Here is a 23,463-nt window from a genome sequence, read left to right as displayed (position 1 = left end):
CACCCTACATAGAGGAAATGTATCATTTTCCTAACAATATTCCCTGTACAGCAGACTTTCCTCTCCTTTCCAACAATGACATGATGTTGTAATGCTTTTCGAGAATCCTTCACATCAGCCCCTATGAGGTAACATCCGGAGTCGAAGGAACAGGTTTTTCTGGGACTGGCACAGAATCAATATAGTAATACTAAAATGCAAAAGTAAAAGAAAAGAAAATTACAAATAGCCATGAAATGCACATTTTTGAGGAGGACTAAATGAATTTTACCTTTCAGGTGGGAACTCAATTATGGTGTGAAATTTTCCCTGAAGTGCAGCAGGTCCTTCTCCTACTTCGATATATTTGTTTTCAGTCACAATTGGAGAATTGACCTGAGCCTGTGTTCGTGCCTGGGCCTCCTCCAGTGTCAGCAGTTTGGTGGATGGAGATGAAACCAGCAGGGACTTGGGTCTTGATAGAGAAGCTTTGGAAAGAAAAAAAAGCAATGAAGAGAGTCAAACTTCATGACACGGTGGGGGGGGGGAGATATAAATATCTGTGGGTGTATATAACAATCTGCTTATCTGTCCATCCATCTATCTCCCTTTCTGTGTTGTTTTACATTTTCTTCATTAAGTTTTTTAAATGGTAAAAGTAATACAGCCTTATACTAAGTGAGGAATAGAAGATTACATACCAGGTTATTAACAGTGATAAATATAAAATTCCTTAAGTAATTTAACTATTTTCTTTTCTTAAAAGATTCTAGGCAAGGCCTAGTATCATTCATGTATTTTTAGTTTTGGAAGGAATTTTACTTCTGCTGCTCTATATTACACCTTTATATACATCAATAATAGGTGACATGATACATTTTTTATGGGCCCTGAACTTAGATCGTGATAGGTCTAATACTTAGTAATCACTAAAAACATACAAACTAACTGTTATATTGTGCATTTTGGGGAACAGATATAAATTAGCTGCTTTCTACTAAGACAGATTTATTAAATTGAGATAAGAAATGCAGTTTCCCAATCTGGTAGAGGTTTTAATACATGTTCCTGGTAGTGAACAACATCTGTTAGAGCCATACCTGCCCCTTCCTGAATGACCGCGCTGATCTTCCCACTGAAAAGGACGTCAACATGATTGAGGATGAACTCAACAACGACAGACTGAATTCTCACTTCCATGAAAGCTGCTGTCCCACTGAAGCAGGCCGATTCTATCTGTTTTGATCTGTGGGGTAAACAACATTACCATCACAGGGTCCCCAAAACAGCAGTCTTAAAGAGCATTACTTTTCGCTTTATGTGTAAATCACAGACAAACCAGAGGAAGAAAGCATACTTTTACAGTGCCTTGGCTAAACCCCGATTGCCTGTTTTAGAAAGATGCTCATAAAAACAACATATTAGTTTTACTTTTAAAAATTATCCTTGGACTTCCTTGGTGGCACAGTGGTTAAGAATCCGCCTGGCAATGTAGGGGACACGGGTTCAAGCCCTGGTCCAGGAAGATTCCACATGCCGCGGAGCAACAAAGCCCATGTGCCACAACTACTGAGCCTGCACTCTAAAGCCCTCGAGCCACAACTACTGAGCCCACACGCCCCCGTGCTCCACAACAAGAGAAGCCACCGCAATGAGAAGCCTGCGCACTGCAACCAAGAGTAGCCCCCCGCTGGCCGCAACTAGAGAAAGCTCACGCGCAGCAACAAAGACCCAATGCAGCCAAAAATAAATAAATAAATTAATTAATTAATTAAAAAAAATTATCCTTAAGGAACACTGATGAATTACTTTTATTTAAAGTCACTCTGCTTCTGCTTCAGGTCATAAGTCAAATGCAACTTACCTTAGCAGGTTTGGAGCCCAAACAATTGCTAGGTTTTTTGCATGCATATTTGTGATGGAACAATAGTCAGCTAGAAGAGACAAGTGTCTCATTAGGAACTCCAGCGTTCTGGAAAATGAAATACAACATATTAACAAAAAGAAACACCAGGTATCAGTATACAGCATAAAAGCTCTACTAATTAACTTGTAAGTTTTCAGTGGCAAAATGGAAAAAGAAACCATAAAAACCCCAGCAAATTTTTTTGCTGCCTATTACGTTCGAATATTATTACTACTACAGAGCTGTCAGAATATTACGGACTCTACATTTTATATATGATAATTACATCTACAGAATACTAAGACAAAAAGTCTAAGGCAGATGCAGTAAGAAATGAAAGCTTCTGAGAGAAATGGCTCAGAAAACGAAACAGCCTTAGTTTTAAAGAAATCTTTAGGAATATTTGCTCCTGCCTGTTAGAAATTTAGTTTCAGGGACACCAGTGAAGTGAATCCTCCACAAAATTTAGTTTCTAGACAAATACTATCAAGAAGTTATGCTATTCTACTTGCAGCAGACATGCTAACAGGAAGGAATTTAAACTTTTCTTCTGTAAAAGAAAACATTTCACAAGTCTAAAAAGAGTTGAAAGAAAAATTCCAGTAGGTACCCAAGAGGGAAAATATTTGAACAAATAACATGCTCTTGGGATAGAAAGCCTACTTCAAATCCTAATATCCTGGTTTATCTTATACATTCTAAGTGTGATTTATTTAAATAATTTTTTATATATAGAGAGATTAAACAGTAGGGCAGAGTATTTTGGGAAATAAAGCATGATCAGCTTAAATGTAAGTCAAGTCAGATAAACACAGAGGTATTAAAGACAACGAACAGGAGACAGAAGTTTAAGACTATTATTTGAAATTAAATTGTGGTCAACATATAAGGCTTCAAGATTCAGACGAGCCTGACATGAATTTGAGAAAAGGAAGATAACAGCTCAAGGCACTGTTCAAGAAGCCTCTACAGGGGATCTCACCAGATTCTCACAACAGACCCCACAAGCACAGTGTTACCATCCCCCATTTTATGGGTGAGAGAGCCAATGCTGGCCCAGGTTACAGAGACAAGCGGTGCTGGAATCAAATCCAGGTCAGCTTGGCTCCAAAGTCTGTGCTCATCAATAGCATTGAGTATCTACTCTAGCTGGCAAAAAAAAAAGGGGTAATTTTTGATCCCTCTTCTGTACAAGTTAAATAAGGAAAGACACACAGATAGAAGTGAGGCTGGCCTGGAGACAATGTAGAGACAGGAAGCTTGAGAAATGTATTTAGAACACAATGTAAAATTTTATTATTTGGAGTCGGAGGAGTAGAAGAAAGAAGGTAAAGATTAAAGCACTTCAGAAATGTATTTTAAAAGAAATGCAAATTAAAACAAAAGACACCATTTTATTCACACACCTAATTGTAAAGATTTACATCTAAGTGTAAATCTTTACATCTAATTGTAAAGATTTTTTAAAACCTAAGGGGGAATTTTAGTCAGAGTGCCATGAAGTGAGCATTTCGTATTTAGCAGAGTATAAACTGCATATACCTTATGGAATACAAGTTGAAAACTGCTTTATGTTGGGAAGAAACTTTTAAGATCTTTTGATTTCCAAGAATTCCCAGATTTTTATCCAAAAAAATAACCCTGATTCCCCAAAAGATTCAGGTAAATGGATGGTCCTCATAGCAGTGTTCAAAACTGGAGAAAAACTCCCACCATACAAACAGATTAAATAGGCAAATTAGGGGAAAGGTTTATATAACATACGGCTCATTCACATGAACGAACACTATTAAGAATCACGTTTTTCAAGAACAATTAAGGAATTAGAAAATGTGAACGTTAAAATCTTAGAAAGTCTGAATCAAAAGAGATATATGAAGTACAAGATACACAACTTACATAGAAGAAACTAGAATATAAAAACACATTACAGAGGAGATAGATGCCAAGGAGGAAATATGTATACAGTGAGTAATATGTATGAAGCAGGTGGGCATCATGGTAGGTAAATAATGCACATCAGGAGAAAAGAGGATAATATTAGGATATACGTATTCCATATACACAGACATATATCAGCAATCTATAAAATATATAGTGTACAAAATACGTAAAATGCATATGCAATGAACCGCACATTTACTACGTGCAAGGTTTCTATTCTGAGAATACCGTGATAAGACAGGATTCGTGACCTCAGGGAGCTTAAACTTTAGAGGGGTTATATCTAGAATAGGCAATACAGTAAATATAAAAAACATATAGAAGGATATTTGTACAATATATAATATATAACAGGAAAGGTATATAATGTTCAAGAGGGAAGATTAAATAGACAGCAAGGGAGCTATACATGTAATTTCCTGGGGAAATACCTATGTATTATTAAGAAATATCTATATAATAAAGAAGAATATATACTTTGGTAGAAGAAAATAAATAACAGTAGAGTAGAAAAGCATAATATAGTAAAAAAGTTATATGTATCAATATAGTAGGAAATATATATGTATGTGTGTGAGCATATTTTTAGGTATATATATTCACACACACATTTGTTTCTGTGTACGTGTGTTTGTAGAGATAAAATACACAACAAAGTAAAAACATAAAGATACACAGCAGACAATAACAATGATAATAATAATGGTTATTAACTCATATAAATAGTAATTATTTAACAGGCCTTGTTCTGAGTGCTTTCCTTTTAATATTCGTAACAATCCTATGAGAAAAGTACTATTATCTCTCTCTTACAAACAAGGAAACTGAGCCCAGAGAGGCAAAGGAACTTGCCCAAGGTCACAAGGTCAGACAGCTAACACAGGCCATTGGCTCCAGAAGCCCTACACTATAATTTCTATAATTTCTATATAATAGAATAATAATAATATATAGAAATTATATATAGTAGGTGATATAAATGTACTACACTGCAGGGAATAAATATATAAGGAATATAAATAAAACGAATTGTACTTCACTATATGAGAAATATATATATGTATATAATATACACATATATGTATACATATGATATATACATACATACTCTTTCTCTCTTTATATACACACATATATACTCTCTCTCTGTATGATATATGATAGGGTTTCTTCCTACTCTTCTTAATGATGTTCTCTTAATTCACCCACAAGATTAACCAATAACACTCTCACTTCCCTCTGTAAAATGTACTGATGATTAACGTCCAAGGCACAGTAAGTTTCTTTGGCTAACATACTGAACACTTCGACTAATATCATCTGAATTACAAGCTTACCTAAAGCCAATGTTAAGTATTTCTATGACTGTTTATGCAAGGTTATTTTCATTCATAGTTAAGTTAAATGCCATCAACATTTATAAAACAAAATTTTAGAAAGATTTCTATGAAACCTCAGTGGGATGCTCTGCAAAGTCTTGATAAAGATGAGCCGCCAAATGAGGAAGAAACAAGTACCGTGATGAGCAGAGAACAATTTAAAACCAAACCAAACCTGTAATTATCAATAATATTCTCACAGAGGGAAGAGATATATCCATGAAATAAGAATAGAAGAGGATGCTATAAAGGAGAAATATTCAGACAAACAAGAATGAGGGAGGAAGGGAAGGTGGGCAGTTAGTTCTCAGAAGTAATTTTTTTTTTTTTAATCATGAGATGGACTGGAGGAAACCCATATGTGGAAACTGACAAAGAGAAGGTGAGAAACTAAAAGAGTTAGTTCAAGAGTTAAAACAATTCCAGAAAGAGAATAAAGAAGAACAGGGATGAGGTTTACATTGCAATGAGAACCATCAAGGAAATAATATAAGAAAACGTCTCAGAAGTTTCCAAAAAAGCCCAGTGAGTGCCCAGAGCAAAGAATGAAAAAGAACCCACTCCAAGATGAGTCACTAAGGAAATGGACCACTAGGTATGTTCTAAATTTAAAAACATCCAGAAAGGATATACACAATACAAAATAGATCATATAAAAAAGTAGCACTCTCGCATCAGACTTTGCTGCAGCGTTTTTGCTTAGATGCCAATAGTGTAATACCATCAAAATTATGGGAAAATACTATTTACAGACTAAAATTCTATAGCCAACTATCAGTCAAATATTGAGGAGAATAAGAGCATTTTCATATCAAAGTCTCAAAACATTTACCTCCCATACACCTTTTCTCACAGAGCTACTGAAGATGTACACTAGGAAAGCAGGGAGTAAAACATGGAAGGTGACAGCCAGAGATCCAGAAGAGAAGGGATCTAACTCGTGAAGAAAGTTATGGAGGGAATTCCCAGGAGGAAGGTGAAGGGCTGGAGCTGCGTGGAGATCCAGGGAGCAATCAACCCGGACAGAGCAGTGCGACGGAAGGCACCAGGAGGGGTGTTTTCATGGGGAAAAACTTCTTTTAAAAGGTTGCTTGATATGTTTAAATACAACTAAGAGAACATCCACAGTTCTGTGAGAGAGACAGGGGACAGACTAGCAATAAACAGATACTCAGCAAACCAAAAACAGGCCATCACTCCAAGAAAACACAGTTATCCCAAAAGGGAAATAAAATCCTAGTATACTATTAGATGCAGCTGTGAATAACAAGTAGTTACAACAACGTAGAAAATAAACTCTGGCTGCACACCAAATGCTGATACAACCAGACTAGGAAGAGGAGAGAAGGGGCCGTGTGTTTGTGTGCTATTGGGGATGGGGAGTTACAGCTACACCCTCATTTACCACAAAATGAAGGCGAATAATTATACCTAAAAATGAAAAATCAGGAAATAAAAACATAAGCATGCTATTTAGAAACAGGGGAGTAAACTCTAGAAGTAAGAGTTGAGAATAGTAACTTCTGGGTAAGAGAAATTAGAACAGGGAGAGGAGACTGCCGCTTATTATTTATTTATTTATTTAATTTATTTTTGGCTGCATTGGGTCTTCATTGCTGTGCATGGGCTTTCGCTAGTTGCGGCGAGCGGGAGCTACTCTTTGTCGCAGCGCGCGGGCTCCTCGTTGCAGTGGCTTCTCTTGTTGTGGAGCACGGGCTCTACCGTGTGCAGGCTTCAGCAGTTCTGGCATGAGGGCTCAGTAGTTGTAGCTTGCGGGCTCTAGAGCGCAGGCTCAGTAGTTGTGGTGCACGGGCTTAGCTGCTCCGTGGCATGTGGGATCTTCCTGGACCAGGGCTCGAACCCATGTCCCCTGCATTGGCAGGTGGATTCTTAACCACTGCGCCATCAGGAAAGCCCCAGGACTGCTGGTTTTTTGCTGCCAGCTTTGCATAAGCGTTTGACTTTTTAAAACTATGTACATAAGTTATATTGACCATTTTAATTTAGAGAGAAAAGATATTCACGTAGTACCTCATGTAAAACTATAAAGAAGCCTCGGCTTAAATCTAATCATCTGTCTTTCTACGCTTTATACTAAAAAAAATATTAAAGGCCAGACTCATTCACACATTTGATCTCATTACATTAAAAGGCATCCTCTTCAGAAGGCACTGTTAGTATTGTTAGTATTTTCACATATATGGAGATTGATGCTTGGAGAGGCCACACAGCTAGTAAGTGATGAAGCTGGAAATTCAAACTTGGGTCTATCTACGAAAGCCAATATTCTCAACCTATTGCGCTAGGTTTCTTTTTCTGGTAAGTTAAAGAAAGTCCTGGTCCCCCTTAAAAATATTTTTTAATAACTGTGTTGATCAGATTTGTCTTCTCAACCTTCTTTTTCAGGGCTAAACACCTAAATTTCTTAAGCTTGCTTCACAGAAGTTCTTTTGAGGTTTTTTTTCACTCTTCAGTGGGTCCTTAAGACCTCCTCAAAGTTCTCACATTCCTCCTAAGAAAGGCCACAGTAACAGAACAAGCCAATGCTGAGTTACCTCCTGACTCGACTGCCAGGCATTTACAGCTACAGAGTTGACTAAAAAAGGTGTTGATTTTTAATGTTGATTGAAAACTTTCATGTTGATTTAGTGCCAATTTAAAAAATATATATATGAACAATGTCATCTTCAAAAGATCAGCACGAAATTACTTAATTTGTGAATTAAAAAAATCTACTGAATTTAATTTCTTGTCAATAACTGAAATTTTAAAATTTTATCTTTTTGCTTCTTTGTACACTATAATCAATCCGTAATTTATGCCATTTTCTTTCTCTCACTAAGCGGCAGTCATCCTCCATTTTATTCTGTCTTCTCAGACATAGCAAAAGTATCTCTGAGAGTCAAAGCTAACATACAAATTAAATTGGGTTTTAAAAAGCAGCAACAAAAGAGAGGGCTCAAAATGGTGGTGCAGGAAGATCCCGAGCTTACCTCCTCGCACGGACACACCAAAGCTATAACTAGATACCCATAGGATGACTCTCTCCACAAAAGGCCTAAAGGCTGGCAGAGCAGCTCTTCTACAGAAAGGACAAAAAAGCGGGGTGGGAAAGCCCCACTGGGATGGAGAGGAGGGGAAAGATGCAGTCGTGCCAGTTACCCCCACCCATGGCAGGTGGCCCACAAGTGGGAGGGATATGACAAACATGGAGCTCCCTCCTCCCTGAGCTCTGACCCCATCTCTGCCAGATCTGGAAGGTGTGAGCAACCCCCTGAATGCCTTGCGTTTCTGAGCCCCAGAGCACTGAAATAATTGGACAGACAGATGTTGTCAGGCTATCACCCCCAGGGCACTGGAGAGACAACAGACCCCCCCCCCCGCCAATCTCTCAGCAGCCACTCCTTCAAAACTGGAGGAGACAGCTGTTTCAACTAATACGTAGAAACAAACACAGAGGGTCAGGCAAAACGAAGGGAAAAAGGATTATATTCCAAATAAAAGAGTAAGACAAAACCTCAGAAAAAGATGCTAATGGAACAGAGATAAAGAGTTCAAAGTAATGGTCATAAAGATGTTCATTAAACTAGAGAAAAGAATGGATGAACACAGAGATCTTCAACAAAGAGAAAAATACAAGGAAGTTCCAAACAGAAGTTACAGAGCTGAAAAATAAAATAATCTAACTAAAAAATATACTAGAGGGATTCAAGAGCAGGCTGGATGAAGCAGAAGGATGGATTAGCGAGCTAGAAGACTAAGCAATGGAAATCACCCATATAAAATAGCAAAAAGAAAAAAGGAATTTAAAAAAGTGAAGATTCCTTAAGGGTCATCTTCTGGGTAAACAAGTAAACAGGCACCCAGCACTGCGTCAATATTTTGGATTTATTTTGGATTTAAGCAAAGCAATTCCCGAAGTATTCACATCTGTGCTCATACACCCACGACCTTCAGCAATTTCTCAGTGTCTCAAAAAACAAACGAACAAACAGACCCAGTCAACCATCCATTTGTTCATTCATTCATACAACATTTGTTAAGTGCCTACTAGATGCCAAGCACTGTGCCAGACCCTGAGAATACAAAGACAAATAAATACAAATGTATGGAAAAACAGAAGTTTAAATAGTTAGAACTCCAAGTAAATTTAAACAGAAGCCCCAGAACCCACTTTTACACAACCGACTTCTACTTTTGGCTGGTATTTTACATGTGGTTTACCTGTAGTGTGGAGGGGGGAGCTGCTGGATGACATCATGAATTTTTATCAGCCTTTCTTCATCTGTTGCTGCTGAAACAGCATCCTAGAACAGCCACAATGCAAAATAAACTATTAGGCTTTGTTGGTAAAAATGAAAGCTCTTCATTTACAGTTCAGTTTCACTTTGAGATTAATTGACTTTACTCTTTGATGCTGAACTACGAGGAAAAACAACGCAGTATTCAAGGAAGTAAACTTTGTTTCCACACTATATGGACACTGAAATCTATTAAAAGATAATATTTTTAAAACTTTATGATAACCAGTATCGAGGGTTATAAGATTAGTGGCTCAAAGTCAGAAACCGAAAGAGTGAAAATGTGAAAACAGTGAAGACGGTGGACCAGCTAGCAGTACAGTGTTTTTATTTTCGTTAAAGGACCCCTCTTCCTCATACAACTATCTCATAAGACCAAACCAATCTTCACACATTCTGAACAAAACCACAGGAAAACTCCAAACAGAACTTGACCTAAAAGTGACTTGTACTTACAGAAAACTTCTCATACAGCTGGTAGGTGAGCAAAGGGTTTGGGAGCTCTCGGAAATACAGCTTACACAGGGATCCCACGGAATGGATGTCTTGAACGTAGGGTTCTTTTGTCAGGTCGGGAACATGTTCAGAGTCAAATTCATGGCTAAAAAGATAGATGAGAGACAACAAAACTATTTTTTTGAAAGAAAAGCAAATATGACTTTAAAACAGAAAGGAAAGGTCCAAAGTATTAACCTCTACCTCAGTGAGTTAATATTTTCTTCAAATGACTATATTTCATAGAAGTTATATTTGGACTTCAGTAGTAATCAAATGTCTGATCATGAAACAAGTGTTTTTCTAAATGGAAATTAAGGGAATAGCTATAATATTAAAATGGACAGAAATCTCTGAAATGTGTGTGAAAGAGCAGCTCTTACCACAGAGATCTGAAAACAGGACTTCTAATTCCTAATGGTTTAAATACCCAATGTTTTGGCAATTCTGAAAACTAGAGTTGAATGGCAGCTGGCCCATGTATGACTATGTGCAGAAATTCCTCAGGTACAAGAAGTACAGTTCAGGAATGCTTTATGGATGAGGGATAAGGAAGCCAGAAACAATATAAAGCAATTCCCAGCCAACACCAAATTTTAAAAGAAAGCAAAATCTGCAGCATTAAAGTGAGTGAAATAAAAAATTGTGCTCAGAACACTAAGGCAGATGAAGCTCACTCTGAGGAGGTTAACTAATATTAATCTACAGACAGGAGACCACTTATGAACCTAGAGGATTAATGTACGTGGACAATCTGAATATGAGATCTGCTACGTCCAATCAAAGAATCAATTTGAGGAGGCGGAGTCAAGATGGCGGTTAGCGTCTTCCCACAACTAGGGCACCTGCCGGCTGCTGGTGGGGGGCTCTGACCCCAAGGAGACAGGAGGAACCCCAAGTGAACGAGTAGGACGCAGGGGGACTGAGGCGGGAGGAGAAGTAGAGGCCAGACAGGATCGGCGCCCCTGAGGGCGGGGAGATCAGGAAAGGCAGGCAGGGAGGGAGCCTCCCAGACCGGAAGAGCAAGAGAGGAGAGGAGCGCAACTGCCTCACCCACTAATGGCCCCGCCCCCACAGCCCCCAGGGCCTTTTCCAGCCCTCTGGGTCCTAAACATAGGCCCCGCCCACCACCCAAACCTTGCCCTTCCTTAGGCCCTGTCCTCCACAGCCAAGGCCTTTTCTCCCATTTAAACAATTTTTTTTCCTTTTCCCTCCTCCTCTTTTTTCACTATTGTGGTACTGAGGTGTCTTCTGGATGTTGATTCATCTATATTTTTTTTATATCCTTTCTAACATATCTGTTAGTTTCCTAATTTTATTTTTTACTTTGTTATTCTTTTTTTTTTTTTTGCCACCCCACATGTCTTGTGGGATCTTGGTTCATGAGCCGGGGGTTGGGCCAAAGCTCCTGTGGTGGGAGCTCTGAGTCTGAACCACTGGACTAACACAGAACCTCAGACCCCAGGGAATATTCATCGGAGTGAGGTTTCATGGAGTTCCTCACCTCAGCACCAAGACCCAGCTCTACCCAACAGCCTACAAACTCCCATGTTGGAAGCCTCAGGCCAAACAACCAGTAAGGCAGAAATACAAGCCCACTCATAAAAAAATTTTTTTTAAAAAATGAGAAAGCAAAAAACTACATCACAGATGAACGAGCAAGGTAAAAACCTACAAGACCAAATAAATGAAGAGGAAATAGGCAATCCACCTGAAAAAGAATTCAGAATAATGATAGTAAAGATGATCCAGAATCTTGGAAATAGAATGGAGGCACAGATTGAGAAAATACAAAAAATGTTTAACAAAGATCTAGAAGAACTAAAGAACAAACAAACAGATGAACAGCACAATAACAAATGAAAAATACACTAGAAGGAATCAATAACAGAGTAACTGAGGCAGAAGAACGAATAAGTGAGCTGGAAGACAAAACAGTGGAAATAACTGCCAAGGAGCAGAATAAAGAAAAAAGAATGAAAAGAACTGAAGACAATCTCAGAGACCTCTGGGACAACACTAAATGCACCAACATTCGAATTATAGGGGTCCCAGAAGAAAAAGAGAAAAACAAAGGGTCTGAGAAAATATTTGAAGAGATTATAGTTGAAAACTTCCCTAACATGGGAAAGGAAAGAGTCACCCAAGTCCAGGAAGCACAGAGAGTCCCATACAGGATAAACCCTAGGAAAAACACACCAAGACACATCTTAATCAAACTAACAAAAATTAAATTCAAAGAAAAAATATTAAAAGCAGCAAAGGAAAAACAAAAAATAACATACAAAGGAACCCCCGTAAGGTTATCAGCTGATTTTTCAGCAGAAACCCTGCAAGCCAGAAGGGAGTGGCAGGATATACTTAAAGTGATGAAAGAGAAAAACCTACAACCAAGATTACTCTACCCAGCAAGGATCTCATTCAGATTCGATGGAGGAGTCAAAAGCTTTTCAAACGAGCAAAAGCTAAGAGAATTCACACCACCAAACCAGCTTTACAACAAATGCTAAAAGAACTTCTCTAGGCGGGAAACACAAGAGAAGAAAAAGACCCACAAAACAAACCCAAAAACAATTAAGAAAATGGTAACAGGAACATACATATTGAAAATAACCTTGAATGTAAATAGGTTAAATGCCCCAACCCAAAGACACAGACTGGCTGAATGGATACCAAAACAAGACTCATACATATGCTGTCTACAAGAGACCCACTTCAGACCTAGGGACACATACAGACTTGAGATAGAGGGGATGAAAAAAGATATTCCATGCAAATGGAAATCAAAAGAAAGCTGGAGTAGCAATTCTCATCTCAGACAAAATAGACTTTAAAATAAAGAATGTTACAAGATATAAGGAAGGACAATACATAATGATCAAAGGATCAATCCAAGAAGAAGATATAACAATTATAAATGTTTATGCACCCAACATAGGAGCACCTCAATACATAAGGCAAATGCTAACAACCATGAAAGGAGAAAACGACAGTAACACAATAATAGTAGGGGACTTTAACACACCACTTACACCAATAGACAGATCATCCAAACAGAAAATAAATAAGGAAACACAAGCTTTAAATGACACACTAGATCAGAGAGATTTAACTGATATTTATAGAACATTCCATCCAAAAGTGGCAGAATACACTTTCTTCTCCAGTGCACACAGAACATTCTCCAGGATAGATCACATCTTGGGTCACAAATGAAGCCTCGGAGAATTTAAGAAAACTGAAATCATATCAAGCATCTTTTCTGACCACAGCGCTATGAGATCGGAAATCAATACAGGAAAGAAACTGTAAAACACACAAATACACAGAGGCTAAACACTGTGCTACTAAATAACCAAGAGATCACTGAAGAAATCAAAGAAGAAATAAAAAAATACATAGAAACAAATGACAATGAAAACATGCCAACCCAAAACCTATGGGACACAGCAAAAGCAGTTCTAAGAGGGAAGTTTATAGCAATTCAATCTCACCTCAAGAAGAAAAATCTCAAATAAACAATCTAACCCTGCACTTAAAACAACTAGAGAAGCAAGAACAAGAAAACCCAAAGTCAGTAGAAGGAAAGAAATCAACAAGATCAGAGCAGAAATAAATGAAAGAGAAATGAAAAAACAAAAGCAAAGATCAATAAAACTAAAAGCTGAGGGCTTCACTGGTGGCACAGTGGTTGAGAGTCCGCCTGCCGACGCAGGGGACACGGGTTCGTGCCCCGGTCCGGGAAGATCCCACATGCTGTGGAGCGGCTGGGCCTGTGAGCCATGGCTGCTGAGCCTGCGCATCCGGAGCCTGTGCTCCACAGTGGGAGAGGCCACAACAGTGAGAGGCCCGCGTACCGCAAAAAAAAAAAAAAACCGAAAACTAAAAGCTGGTTCTTTAAGAAGATAAACAAAACTGATAAACCCTTAGCCTGACTCATCAATAAAAAAAGGAAGAGGAGGCAAAACAATAAAATTAGAAATGAAAAAGGAGAAATCACAACTGACACAGCAGAAATACAAAGGATTATAAGAGAATACTACAAACAACTGCATGTCAATAAAATGGACAACCACAAAGAAATGGACAAATTCTTGGAAAGGTACAATTTTCGAAGACTGAACCAGGAAGATTTAGAATATATAAACAGACCTATCAAAAATAATGAAATTGGAGAGGGTCGGCGGGAAGATGGCGGAAGAGTAAGACGTGGAGATCGCCTTCCTCCTCACGGATACACCAGAAATACATCTACACGTGGAACAACTCCTACAGAACACCTACTGAAGGCTGGCAGAAGACCTCAGAGCTCCCAAAAGGCAAGAAACTCCCCACGTACCTGGGTAGGGCAAAAGAAAAAAGAAAAAACAGAGACAAAAGAATAAGGACGGCACCTGCACCAGTGGGAGGGAGCTGTGAAGGAGGAAAAGTTTCCACACACTAGGAAGCCCCTCCGCGGGCGGAGACTGCGGGAGGCGGAGCGGGGAGCTTCGGGACCGTGGAGTGGTGCACAGCGACGGGTGTGGAGGGCAAAGCGGGGAGATTCCTGCACAGACGATCGGTGCTGACCGGCACTCACCAGCCCGAGTGGCTTGTCTGCTCACCCGCCGTGGCGGGCGGGGCTGCGAGCTGAGGCTCGGGTTTCGGTTTTGGACGGAGCGCAGGGAGAGGACTGGGGTTGGCGGCTTGAGCATAGCCTGAAGGGGTTGGTGCGCCACGACTAGCCGGGAGGGAGTTCGGGGAAAAGCCTGCACCGGCCGAAGAGGCAAGAGACTTTTTCTTCCCTCTTTGTTTCCTGGTGCGCGAGGAGAGGGGTTTAAGAGCGCTGCTTAAAGGAACTCCAGAGACGGGCGCGAGCCGCGGCTAAAAGCGCGAACCCCAGAGACGGGCGCGAGCCGCGGCTGAGGGCGCGAGCCCCCGAGACGGGCGCGAGCCGCGGCGGGAAGCGCGAGCCCCAGAGATGGGCGCGAGCCGCGGCTGAAACCGCGGACCCCAGAGACGGGCGGGAGACGCTGGGGCTGCTGCTGCCGCCACCAGGGGGCTGTGTGCGAGCACAGGTCACTCTCCGCGCCCCTCTTCCGCGGAGCCTGTGCAGGCCGCCACTGCCGGGTTCCCGGGATCCGGGGACAGCTTCCCCGGGAGTACGCACGGCGGGTCTCAGGCTGGTGCGGCGTCACACCGGCCTCTGCCGCAGCGTCACGCCGCCTCTGCCGCCGCAGGCCCGCCCCGCACGCAGTGCCCCTCCTTCCCCCATCCCCCAACCCCCGGCCTGAGTGAGCCGGAGCTCCCGAATCAGCGGCTCCTTTAACCCCGTCCTGTCTGAGCAAAAAAAACAGACGCCCTCCAGCGATCTGCGCGCAGGGGCAGGGCCGGGTACAAAGCTGAGCTCCTGTGAGCTGTGAGAGCAGGGAGGAGAGGGGGAGGTCTCTCCCGGCAGCCGCGGAGGCGGCGGATTGAAGCTCCACAATCAACTTGATGTGCCCTGCATTGTGGAATACCGGAATAGACAGGGAGTGATCCCAAATTGAAGAGGGGGAATTTAGGAGCGAGATCTGTGATTTTTTTCCCTTTTCCTCTTTTTGTGAATGTGTGCATGTATGCTTCTGTGTGAGATCTTGTCTGTATACTCTTGCTTCCACCATTTGTCCTAGGGCTCTATCCGTCCATGGTTTTTTTAAAAAAAAATTTTTTTTTTCTTAATAATTAATTTTAATTGTAATAACTTTATTGTACTTTACCTTCGTTCTTTCCTTCCTTCCTTCCTTCCCTCCTTTAGACAGCGAATCACCCCAGGTTGAGGAGGTGGTCTCTGGGAGCAGGATTTATGATTTTTCCCCCTTTGCCTCTCTTTGTGAACGTGTATGTGTATGCTTCTGTGTAAGATTTTCTCTGTATAGCTTTGCTCCCAACAGTTGTCCTAGGGCTCTATCCGTCCATGGTTTTTTTAAAAAAAAATTTTTTTTTTCTTAATAATTAATTTTAATTGTAATAACTTTATTGTACTTTACCTTCGTTCTTTCTTTCTTTCTTTCCTTCCTTCCTTCCCTCCTTTAGACAGCGAATCACCCCAGGTTGAGGAGGTGGTCTCTGGGAGCAGGATTTATGATTTTTCCCCCTTTGCCTCTCTTTGTGAACGTGTATGTGTATGCTTCTGTGTAAGATTTTCTCTGTATAGCTTTGCTCCCAACAGTTGTCCTAGGGCTCTATCCGTCCATGGTTTTTTAAAAAAAAAATTTTTTTTTCTTAATAATTAATTTTAATTGTAATAACTTTATTGTACTTTACCTTCGTTCTTTCTTTCTTTCTTTCCTTCCTTCCTTCCCTCCTTTAGACAGCGAATCACCCCAGGTTGAGGAGGTGGTCTCTGGGAGCAGGATTTATGATTTTTCCCCCTTTGCCTCTCTTTGTGAACGTGTATGTGTATGCTTCTGTGTAAGATTTTCTCTGTATAGCTTTGCTTCCAACATTTGTCCTAGGGCTCTATCCGTCCATGGTTTTTTTAAAAAAAAATTTTTTTTTCTTAATAATTAATTTTAATTGTAATAACTTTATTGTACTTTACCTTCGTTCTTTCTTTCTTTCCTTCCTTCCTTCCCTCCTTTAGACAGCGAATCACCCCAGGTTGAGGAGGTGGTCTCTGGGAGCAGGATTTATGATTTTTCCCCCTTTGCCTCTCTTTGTGAACACGTATGTGTATGCTTCTGTGTAAGATTTTCTCTGTATAGCTTTGTTTCCAACATTTGTCCTAGGGTTCTATCTGTTCTTTTTTTTTTTTCTTTTCTTTCTTTCTAAATATTTTTTAGTACAATAACTATATTATACTTTATTTTATTTTTACTGTATCTTCTTTCTTTCTGTCTTTTTTCCTTCTTTCCCTCCTTCCTTCCTCCCTTCCTCCCTCCCTCCTTTCTTTCCTTCTTTGCTTCTTTCTTCCTTCCTTCCTTTCCTCCTTTCCTTCTTTCCTTCTTTCTTTCCTCAAACTTCTACTAATTCTCTCTACATTTTCTCCTTCTTTCCCTCCTACCTTCCTTCCTTCCTCCCTCCCTCCCTCCTTTCTTTCCTTCTTTGCTTCTTTCTTCCTTCCTTCCTTTCCTCCTTTCTTTCTCTCTTTCCTCAAACTTCTACTAATTCTCTCTACATTTTCTCCTTCTTTCCCTCCTTCTTTCCTTCCTTCCTCCCTCCCTCCCTCCCTCCTTTCTTTCCTTCTTTGCTTCTTTCTTCCTTCCTTCCTTTCCTCCTTTCCCTCTTTCTTTCCTCATACTTCTACTAATTCTCTCTACATTTTCTCCTTCTTTCCCTCCTTCCTTCCTTCCTTCCTCCCTCCCTCCCTCCTTTCTTTCCTTCTTTGCTTCTTTCTTCCTTCCTTCCTTTCCTCCTTTCCTTCTTTCTTTCCTCATACTTCTAATAATTCTCTCTACTTTTCCTCCCTTTTATTCTGAGCCGTGTGGATGAAAGGCTCTTGGTGCTCCAGCCCAGGAGGCAGGGCTCTGCCTCTGAGGTAGGAGAGCCAACTTCAGGACACTGATCAACAAGAGACCTCCCAGCTCCACATAATATTAAACGGTGGAAATCTCCCAGAGACCTCCATCTTAACACCAGCACCCAGCTTCACTCAACGACCAGCAAGCCACAGTGCTGGACAACCTATGCCAAACAACTAGCAAAACAGGAACACAACCCCACCCATTAGCAGAGAGGCTGCCTAAAATCATAACAAGGCCACAGACACCCCAAAACACACCACCAGACGTGAACCTGCCCACTAGAGAGACAAGATCCAGCCTCATCCAGCACAACACAGGCACTAGTCCCCTCCACCAGGAAGCCTACACAACCCACTGAAACAACCTTAGCCACTGGAGACAGACATCAAAAACAACGGGAACTACGAACGTGCAGCCTGCAAAAAGGAGACCCCAAACACAGTAAGATAAGCAAAATGAGAAGACAGAAAAACACACAGCAGATGAAGGAGCAAGATAAAAACCCACCAGACCTAACAAATGAAGAGGAAATAGGCAATCTACCTGAAAAAGAATTCAGAATAATGATAGTAAGGATGATCCGAAATCTTGGAAGTAGAATGGACAAAATGCAAGAAACAGTTAACAAGGACCTACAAGAACTAAAGATGAAACAAGCAACGATGAACAACACAATAAATGAAATTAAAAGTACTCTAGATAGGATCAATAGCAGAATAACTGAGGCAGAAGAACGGATAAGTGACCTGGAAGATAAAGTAGTGGAAATAACTACTGCAGAGCAGAATAAAGAAAAAAGAATGAAAAGAACTGAGGACAGTCTCAGAGAGCTCTGGGACAACATTAAACGCACCAACATTCGAATTATAGGGGTTCCAGAAGAAGAAGAAAAAAAGAAAGGAACTGAGAAAATATTTGAAGAGATTATAGTTGAAAACTTCCCTAATATGGGAAAGGAAATAGTTAATCAAGTCCAGGAAGCACAGAGAGTCCCATACAGGATAAATACAAGGAGAAATACGCCAAGACACATATTAATCAAACTATCAAAAATTAAATACAAAGAAAGCATATTAAAAGCAGCAAGGGAAAAACAACAAATAACACACAAGGGAATCCCCATAAGGTTAACAGCTGATCTCTCAGCAGAAACCCTACAAGCCAGAAGGGAGTGGCAGGACATACTGAAAGTGATGAAGGAGAAAAACCTGCAACCAAGACTACTCTACCCAGCAAGGATCTCATTCAGATTTGATGGAGAAATTAAAACCTTTACAGACAAGCAAAAGCTGAGAGAGTTCAGCACCACCAAACCAGCTTTACAACAAATGCTAAAGGAACTTCTCTAGATAAGAAATGCAAAAGAAGGAAACGACCTATAATAACGAACCCAAAACAATATAGAAAATGGGAATAGGAACATACATATCGATAATTACCTTAAATGTAAATGGACTAAATGCTCCCACCAAAAGACACAGATTGGCTGAATGGATACAAAAACAAGACCCTTATATATGCTGTCTACAAGAGACCCACCTCAGACCTAGAGACACATACAGACTGAAAGTAAGGGGATGGAAAAAGATATTCCATGCAAATGGAAACCAAAAGAAAGCTGGAGTAGTAATTCTCATATCAGACAAAATAGACTTTAAAATAAGGACTATTAAAAGGGATAAAGAAGGACACTACATAATGATCAAGGGATCGATCCAAGAAGAAGATATAACAATTGTAAATATTTATGCACCCAACATAGGAGCACCTCAATACGTAAGGCAAATACTAACAGCCATAAAAGGGGAAATCGACAGTAACACATTCATAGTAGGGGACTTTAACACCCCACTTTCACCCATGGACAGATCATCCAAAATGAAAATAAATAAGGAAACACAAGCTTTAAATGATACATTAAACAAGATGGACTTAATTGATATTTATAGGACACTCCATCCAAAAACAACAGAATACACATTTTTCTCAAGTGCTCATGGAACATTCTCCAGGATAGATCATATCTTGGGTCACAAATCAAGCCTTGGCAAATTTAAGAAAATTGAAATTGTATCAAGTATCTTTTCTGACCACAACGCCATGAGACTAGATATCAATTACAGTAAAAGATCTGTAAAATATACAAACACATGGAGGCTAAACAATACACTACTTAATAATGAAGTGATCACTGAAGAAATCAAAGAGGAAATAAAAAAATACCTAGAAACAAATGACAATGGAGACACAACGACCCAAAACCTATGGGATGCAGCAAAAGCAGTTCTAAGGGGGAAGTTTATAGCAATACAAGCCCACCTTAAGAAGCAGGAAACATCTCGAATAAACAACCTAACCTTGCACCTCAAGCAATTAGAGAAAGAAGAACAAAAAAGCCCCAAAGCTAGCAGAAGGAAAGAAATCATAAAAATCAGATCAGAAATAAATGAAAAAGAAATGAAGGAAACGATAGCAAAGATCAATAAAACTAAAAGCTGGTTCTTTGAGAAGATAAACAAAATAGATAAACCACTAGCCAGACTCATCAAGAAAAAAAGGGAGAAGACTCAAATCAATAGAATTAGAAATGAGAAAGGAGAAATAACAACTGACACTGCAGAAATAAAAAAAATCATGAGAGATTACTACAAGCAACTCTATGCCAATAAAATGGACAATCTGGAAGAAATGGACAAATTCTTAGAAATGCACAACCTGCCAAGACTGAATCAGGAAGAAATAGAAAATATGAACAGACCAATCACAAGCACTGAAATTGAAACTGTGATTAAAAATCTTCCAACAAACAAAAGCCCAGGACCAGATGGCTTCACAGGTGAATTCTATCAAACGTTTAGAGAAGAGCTAACACCTATCCTTCTCAAACTCTTCCAAAATATAGCAGAGGGAGGAACACTCCCAAATTCCTTCTACGAGGCCACCATCACCTTGATACCAAAACCAGACAAGGATGTCACAAAGAAAGAAAACTACAGGCCAATATCACTGATGAACATAGATGCAAAAATCCTCAACAAAATACTAGCAAACAGAATCCAACAGCACATTAAAAGGATCATACACCATGATCAAGTGGGGTTTATTCCAGGAATGCAAGGATTCTTCAATATACGCAAATCTATCAATGTGATAAACCATATTAACAAATTGAAGGAGAAAAACCATATGATCATCTCAATAGATGCAGAGAAAGCTTTTGACAAAATTCAACACCCATTTATGATAAAAACCCTCCAGAAAGTAGGCATAGAGGGAACTTTCCTCAACATAATAAAGGCCATATATGACAAGCCCACAGCAAACATCATCCTCAATGGTGAAAAACTGAAAGCATTTCCACTAAGATCAGGAACAAGACAAGGTTGCCCACTCTCACCACTCTTATTCAACATAGTTTTGGAAGTTTTAGCCACAGCAATCAGAGAAGAAAAGGAAATAAAAGGAATCCACATCGGAAAAGAAGAAGTAAAGCTGTCACTGTTTGCAGATGACATGATACTATACATAGAGAATCCTAAAGATGCTACCAGAAAACTACTAGAGTTAATCAATGAATTTGGTAAAGTAGCAGGATACAAAATTAATGCACAGAAATCTCTGGCATTCCTATATACTAATGATGAAAAATCTGAAAGTGAAATCAAGAAAACACTCCCATTTACCATTGCAACAAAAAGAATAAAATATCTAGGAATAAACCTACCTAAGGAGACAAAAGACCTGTATGCAGAAAATTATAAGACACTGATGAAAGAAATTAAAGATGATACAAATAGATGGAGAGATATACCATGTTCTTGGATGGGAAGAATCAACATTGTGAAAATGACTCTACTACCCAAAGCAATCTACAGATTCAATGCAATCCCTATCAAACTACCACTGGCATTTTTCACAGAACTAGAACAAAAAATTTCGCAATTTGTATGGAAACACAAAAGACCCCGAATAGCCAAAGCAATCTTGAGAACGAAAAAAGGAGCTGGAGGAATCAGGCTCCCTGACTTCAGATTATACTACAAAGCAACAGTAATCAAGACAGTATGGTACTGGCACAAAAACAGAAAGATAGATCAGTGGAACAGGATAGAAAGCCCAGAGATAAACCCACGCACATATGGACACCTTATCTTTGATAAAGGAGGCAGGAATGTACAGTGGAGAAAGGACAGCCTCTTCAATAAATGGTGCTGGGAAAACTGGACAGGTACATGTAAAAGTATGAGATTAGATCACTCTCTAACACCATACACAAAAATAAGCTCAAAATGGATTAAAGACCTAAATGTAAGGCCAGAAACTATCAAACTCTTAGAGGAAAACATAGGAAGAACACTCTATGACATAAATCACAGCAAGATCCTTTCTGACCCACCTCCTAGAGTAATGGAAATAAAAACAAAAATAAACAAATGGGACCTAATGAAACTTCAAAGCTTTTGCACAGCAAAGGAAACCATAATCAAGACCAAAAGACAACCCTCAGAATGGGAGAAAACATTTGCAAATGAAGCAACTGACAAAGGATTAATCTCCAAAATTTACAAGCAGCTCATGCAGCTCAATAACAAAAAAACAAACAACCCCATCCAAAAATGGGCAGAAGACCTAAACAGACATTTCTCCAAAGAAGATATACAGAATGCCAACAAACACATGAAAGAATGCTCAACATCATTAATCATTAGAGAAATGCGAATCAAAACTACAATGAGATATCATCTCACACCAGTCAGAATGGCCATCATCAAAAAATCTAGAAACAATAAATGCTGGAGAGGGTGTGGAGAAAAGGGGACACTCTTGCACTGCTGGTGGGAATGTGAATTGGTTCAGCCACTATGGAGAACAGTATGGAGGTTCCTTAAAAAACTACAAATAGAATTACCATATGACCCAGCAATCCCACTACTGGGCATATACCCTGAGAAAACCAAAATTCAAAAAGAGTCATGTACCAAAATGTTCATTGCAGCTCTATTTACAATAGCCCGGAGATGGAAAGAACCTAAGCGCCCATCATCGGACGAATGGATAAAGAAGATGTGGCACATATACACAATGGAATATTACTCAGCCTTAAAAAGAAATGAAATTGAGTTATTTGTAATGAGATGGATAGACCTAGAGTCTGTCATACAGAGTGAAGTAAGTCAGAAAGACAAAGACAAATACCGTATGCTAACACATATATATGGAATTTAAGGGGAAAAAATGTCCTGAAGAACCTAGGGATAAGACAGGAATAGAGGCGCAGACCTACTGGAGAACGGACTTGAGGATATGGGGAGGGGGAAGGGTGAGTTTTGACAGGGCGAGAGAGAGTCATGGACATATACACACTAACAAACGTAGTAAGGTAGATAGCTAGTGGGAAGCAGCCGCATGGCACAGGGATATTAGCTCGGGGCTTTGGGACAGCCTGGAGGGGTGGGAGGGGGAGAGTGGGAGGGAGGGAGACGCAAGAGGGAAGACACATGGGAGCACATGTATATGTATAGCTGATTCACTTTGTTATAAATCAGAAACTAACACACCATTGTAAAGCAATTATACCCCAATAAAGATGTTAAAAAAAAAAAAAAATAATGAAATTGAAAGCATCGTTAAAAATCTTCCAACAAACAAAAGTCCAGGAGCAGATGGCTTCACAGGCAAATTCTATCAAACATTTAGAGAAGAGCTAACACCGATCCTTCTCAAACTCTTCCCAAAAACTGCAGAGGGAGAAACACTCCCAAATTCATTCTATGAGGTCACCAACACCCTGATACCAAAAGCGGAAAAAGATATCACAGAGAAAGAAAATTATAGACCAATATCCCTGATGAACATAGATGCAAAAATCCACAACAAAATAATAGCAAACAGAATCCAACAGCACATTAAAAGGATCATATACCATGATCAAGTGGGATTTATCCCAGGGATGCAAGGATTCTTCAATATACGCA

The 23,463-nt window shown here is 39.7% G+C and overlaps 1 protein-coding gene across 4 annotated transcripts in view; it reads right to left on the bottom strand.

Moving 5' to 3' along the window:
• The window catches only part of ARHGAP32 (Rho GTPase activating protein 32), a 271,983-nt gene that overhangs the window by 17,542 nt on the left and 230,978 nt on the right, over window positions 1–23,463 (bottom strand). For all 4 annotated transcript variants that reach the window (XM_032640154.1, XM_032640155.1, XM_032640156.1 and 1 more), the window contains 5 exons: window positions 9,966–10,110; window positions 9,433–9,515; window positions 1,844–1,951; window positions 1,080–1,225; window positions 272–467 (listed from right to left, as the gene is read on the bottom strand). In XM_032640154.1, coding sequence (XP_032496045.1) covers window positions 272–467; window positions 1,080–1,225; window positions 1,844–1,951; window positions 9,433–9,515; window positions 9,966–10,110 — 678 coding nt within the window. The remainder of the gene's footprint in view (window positions 1–271; window positions 468–1,079; window positions 1,226–1,843; window positions 1,952–9,432; window positions 9,516–9,965; window positions 10,111–23,463) is intronic.

The sequence above is a fragment of the Phocoena sinus genome, chromosome 8, assembly GCF_008692025.1.
Source record: "Phocoena sinus isolate mPhoSin1 chromosome 8, mPhoSin1.pri, whole genome shotgun sequence".
NCBI classification, from domain to species: domain Eukaryota; kingdom Metazoa; phylum Chordata; class Mammalia; order Artiodactyla; family Phocoenidae; genus Phocoena; species Phocoena sinus.
This window is presented reverse-complemented; position numbering and strand designations above follow the sequence as displayed.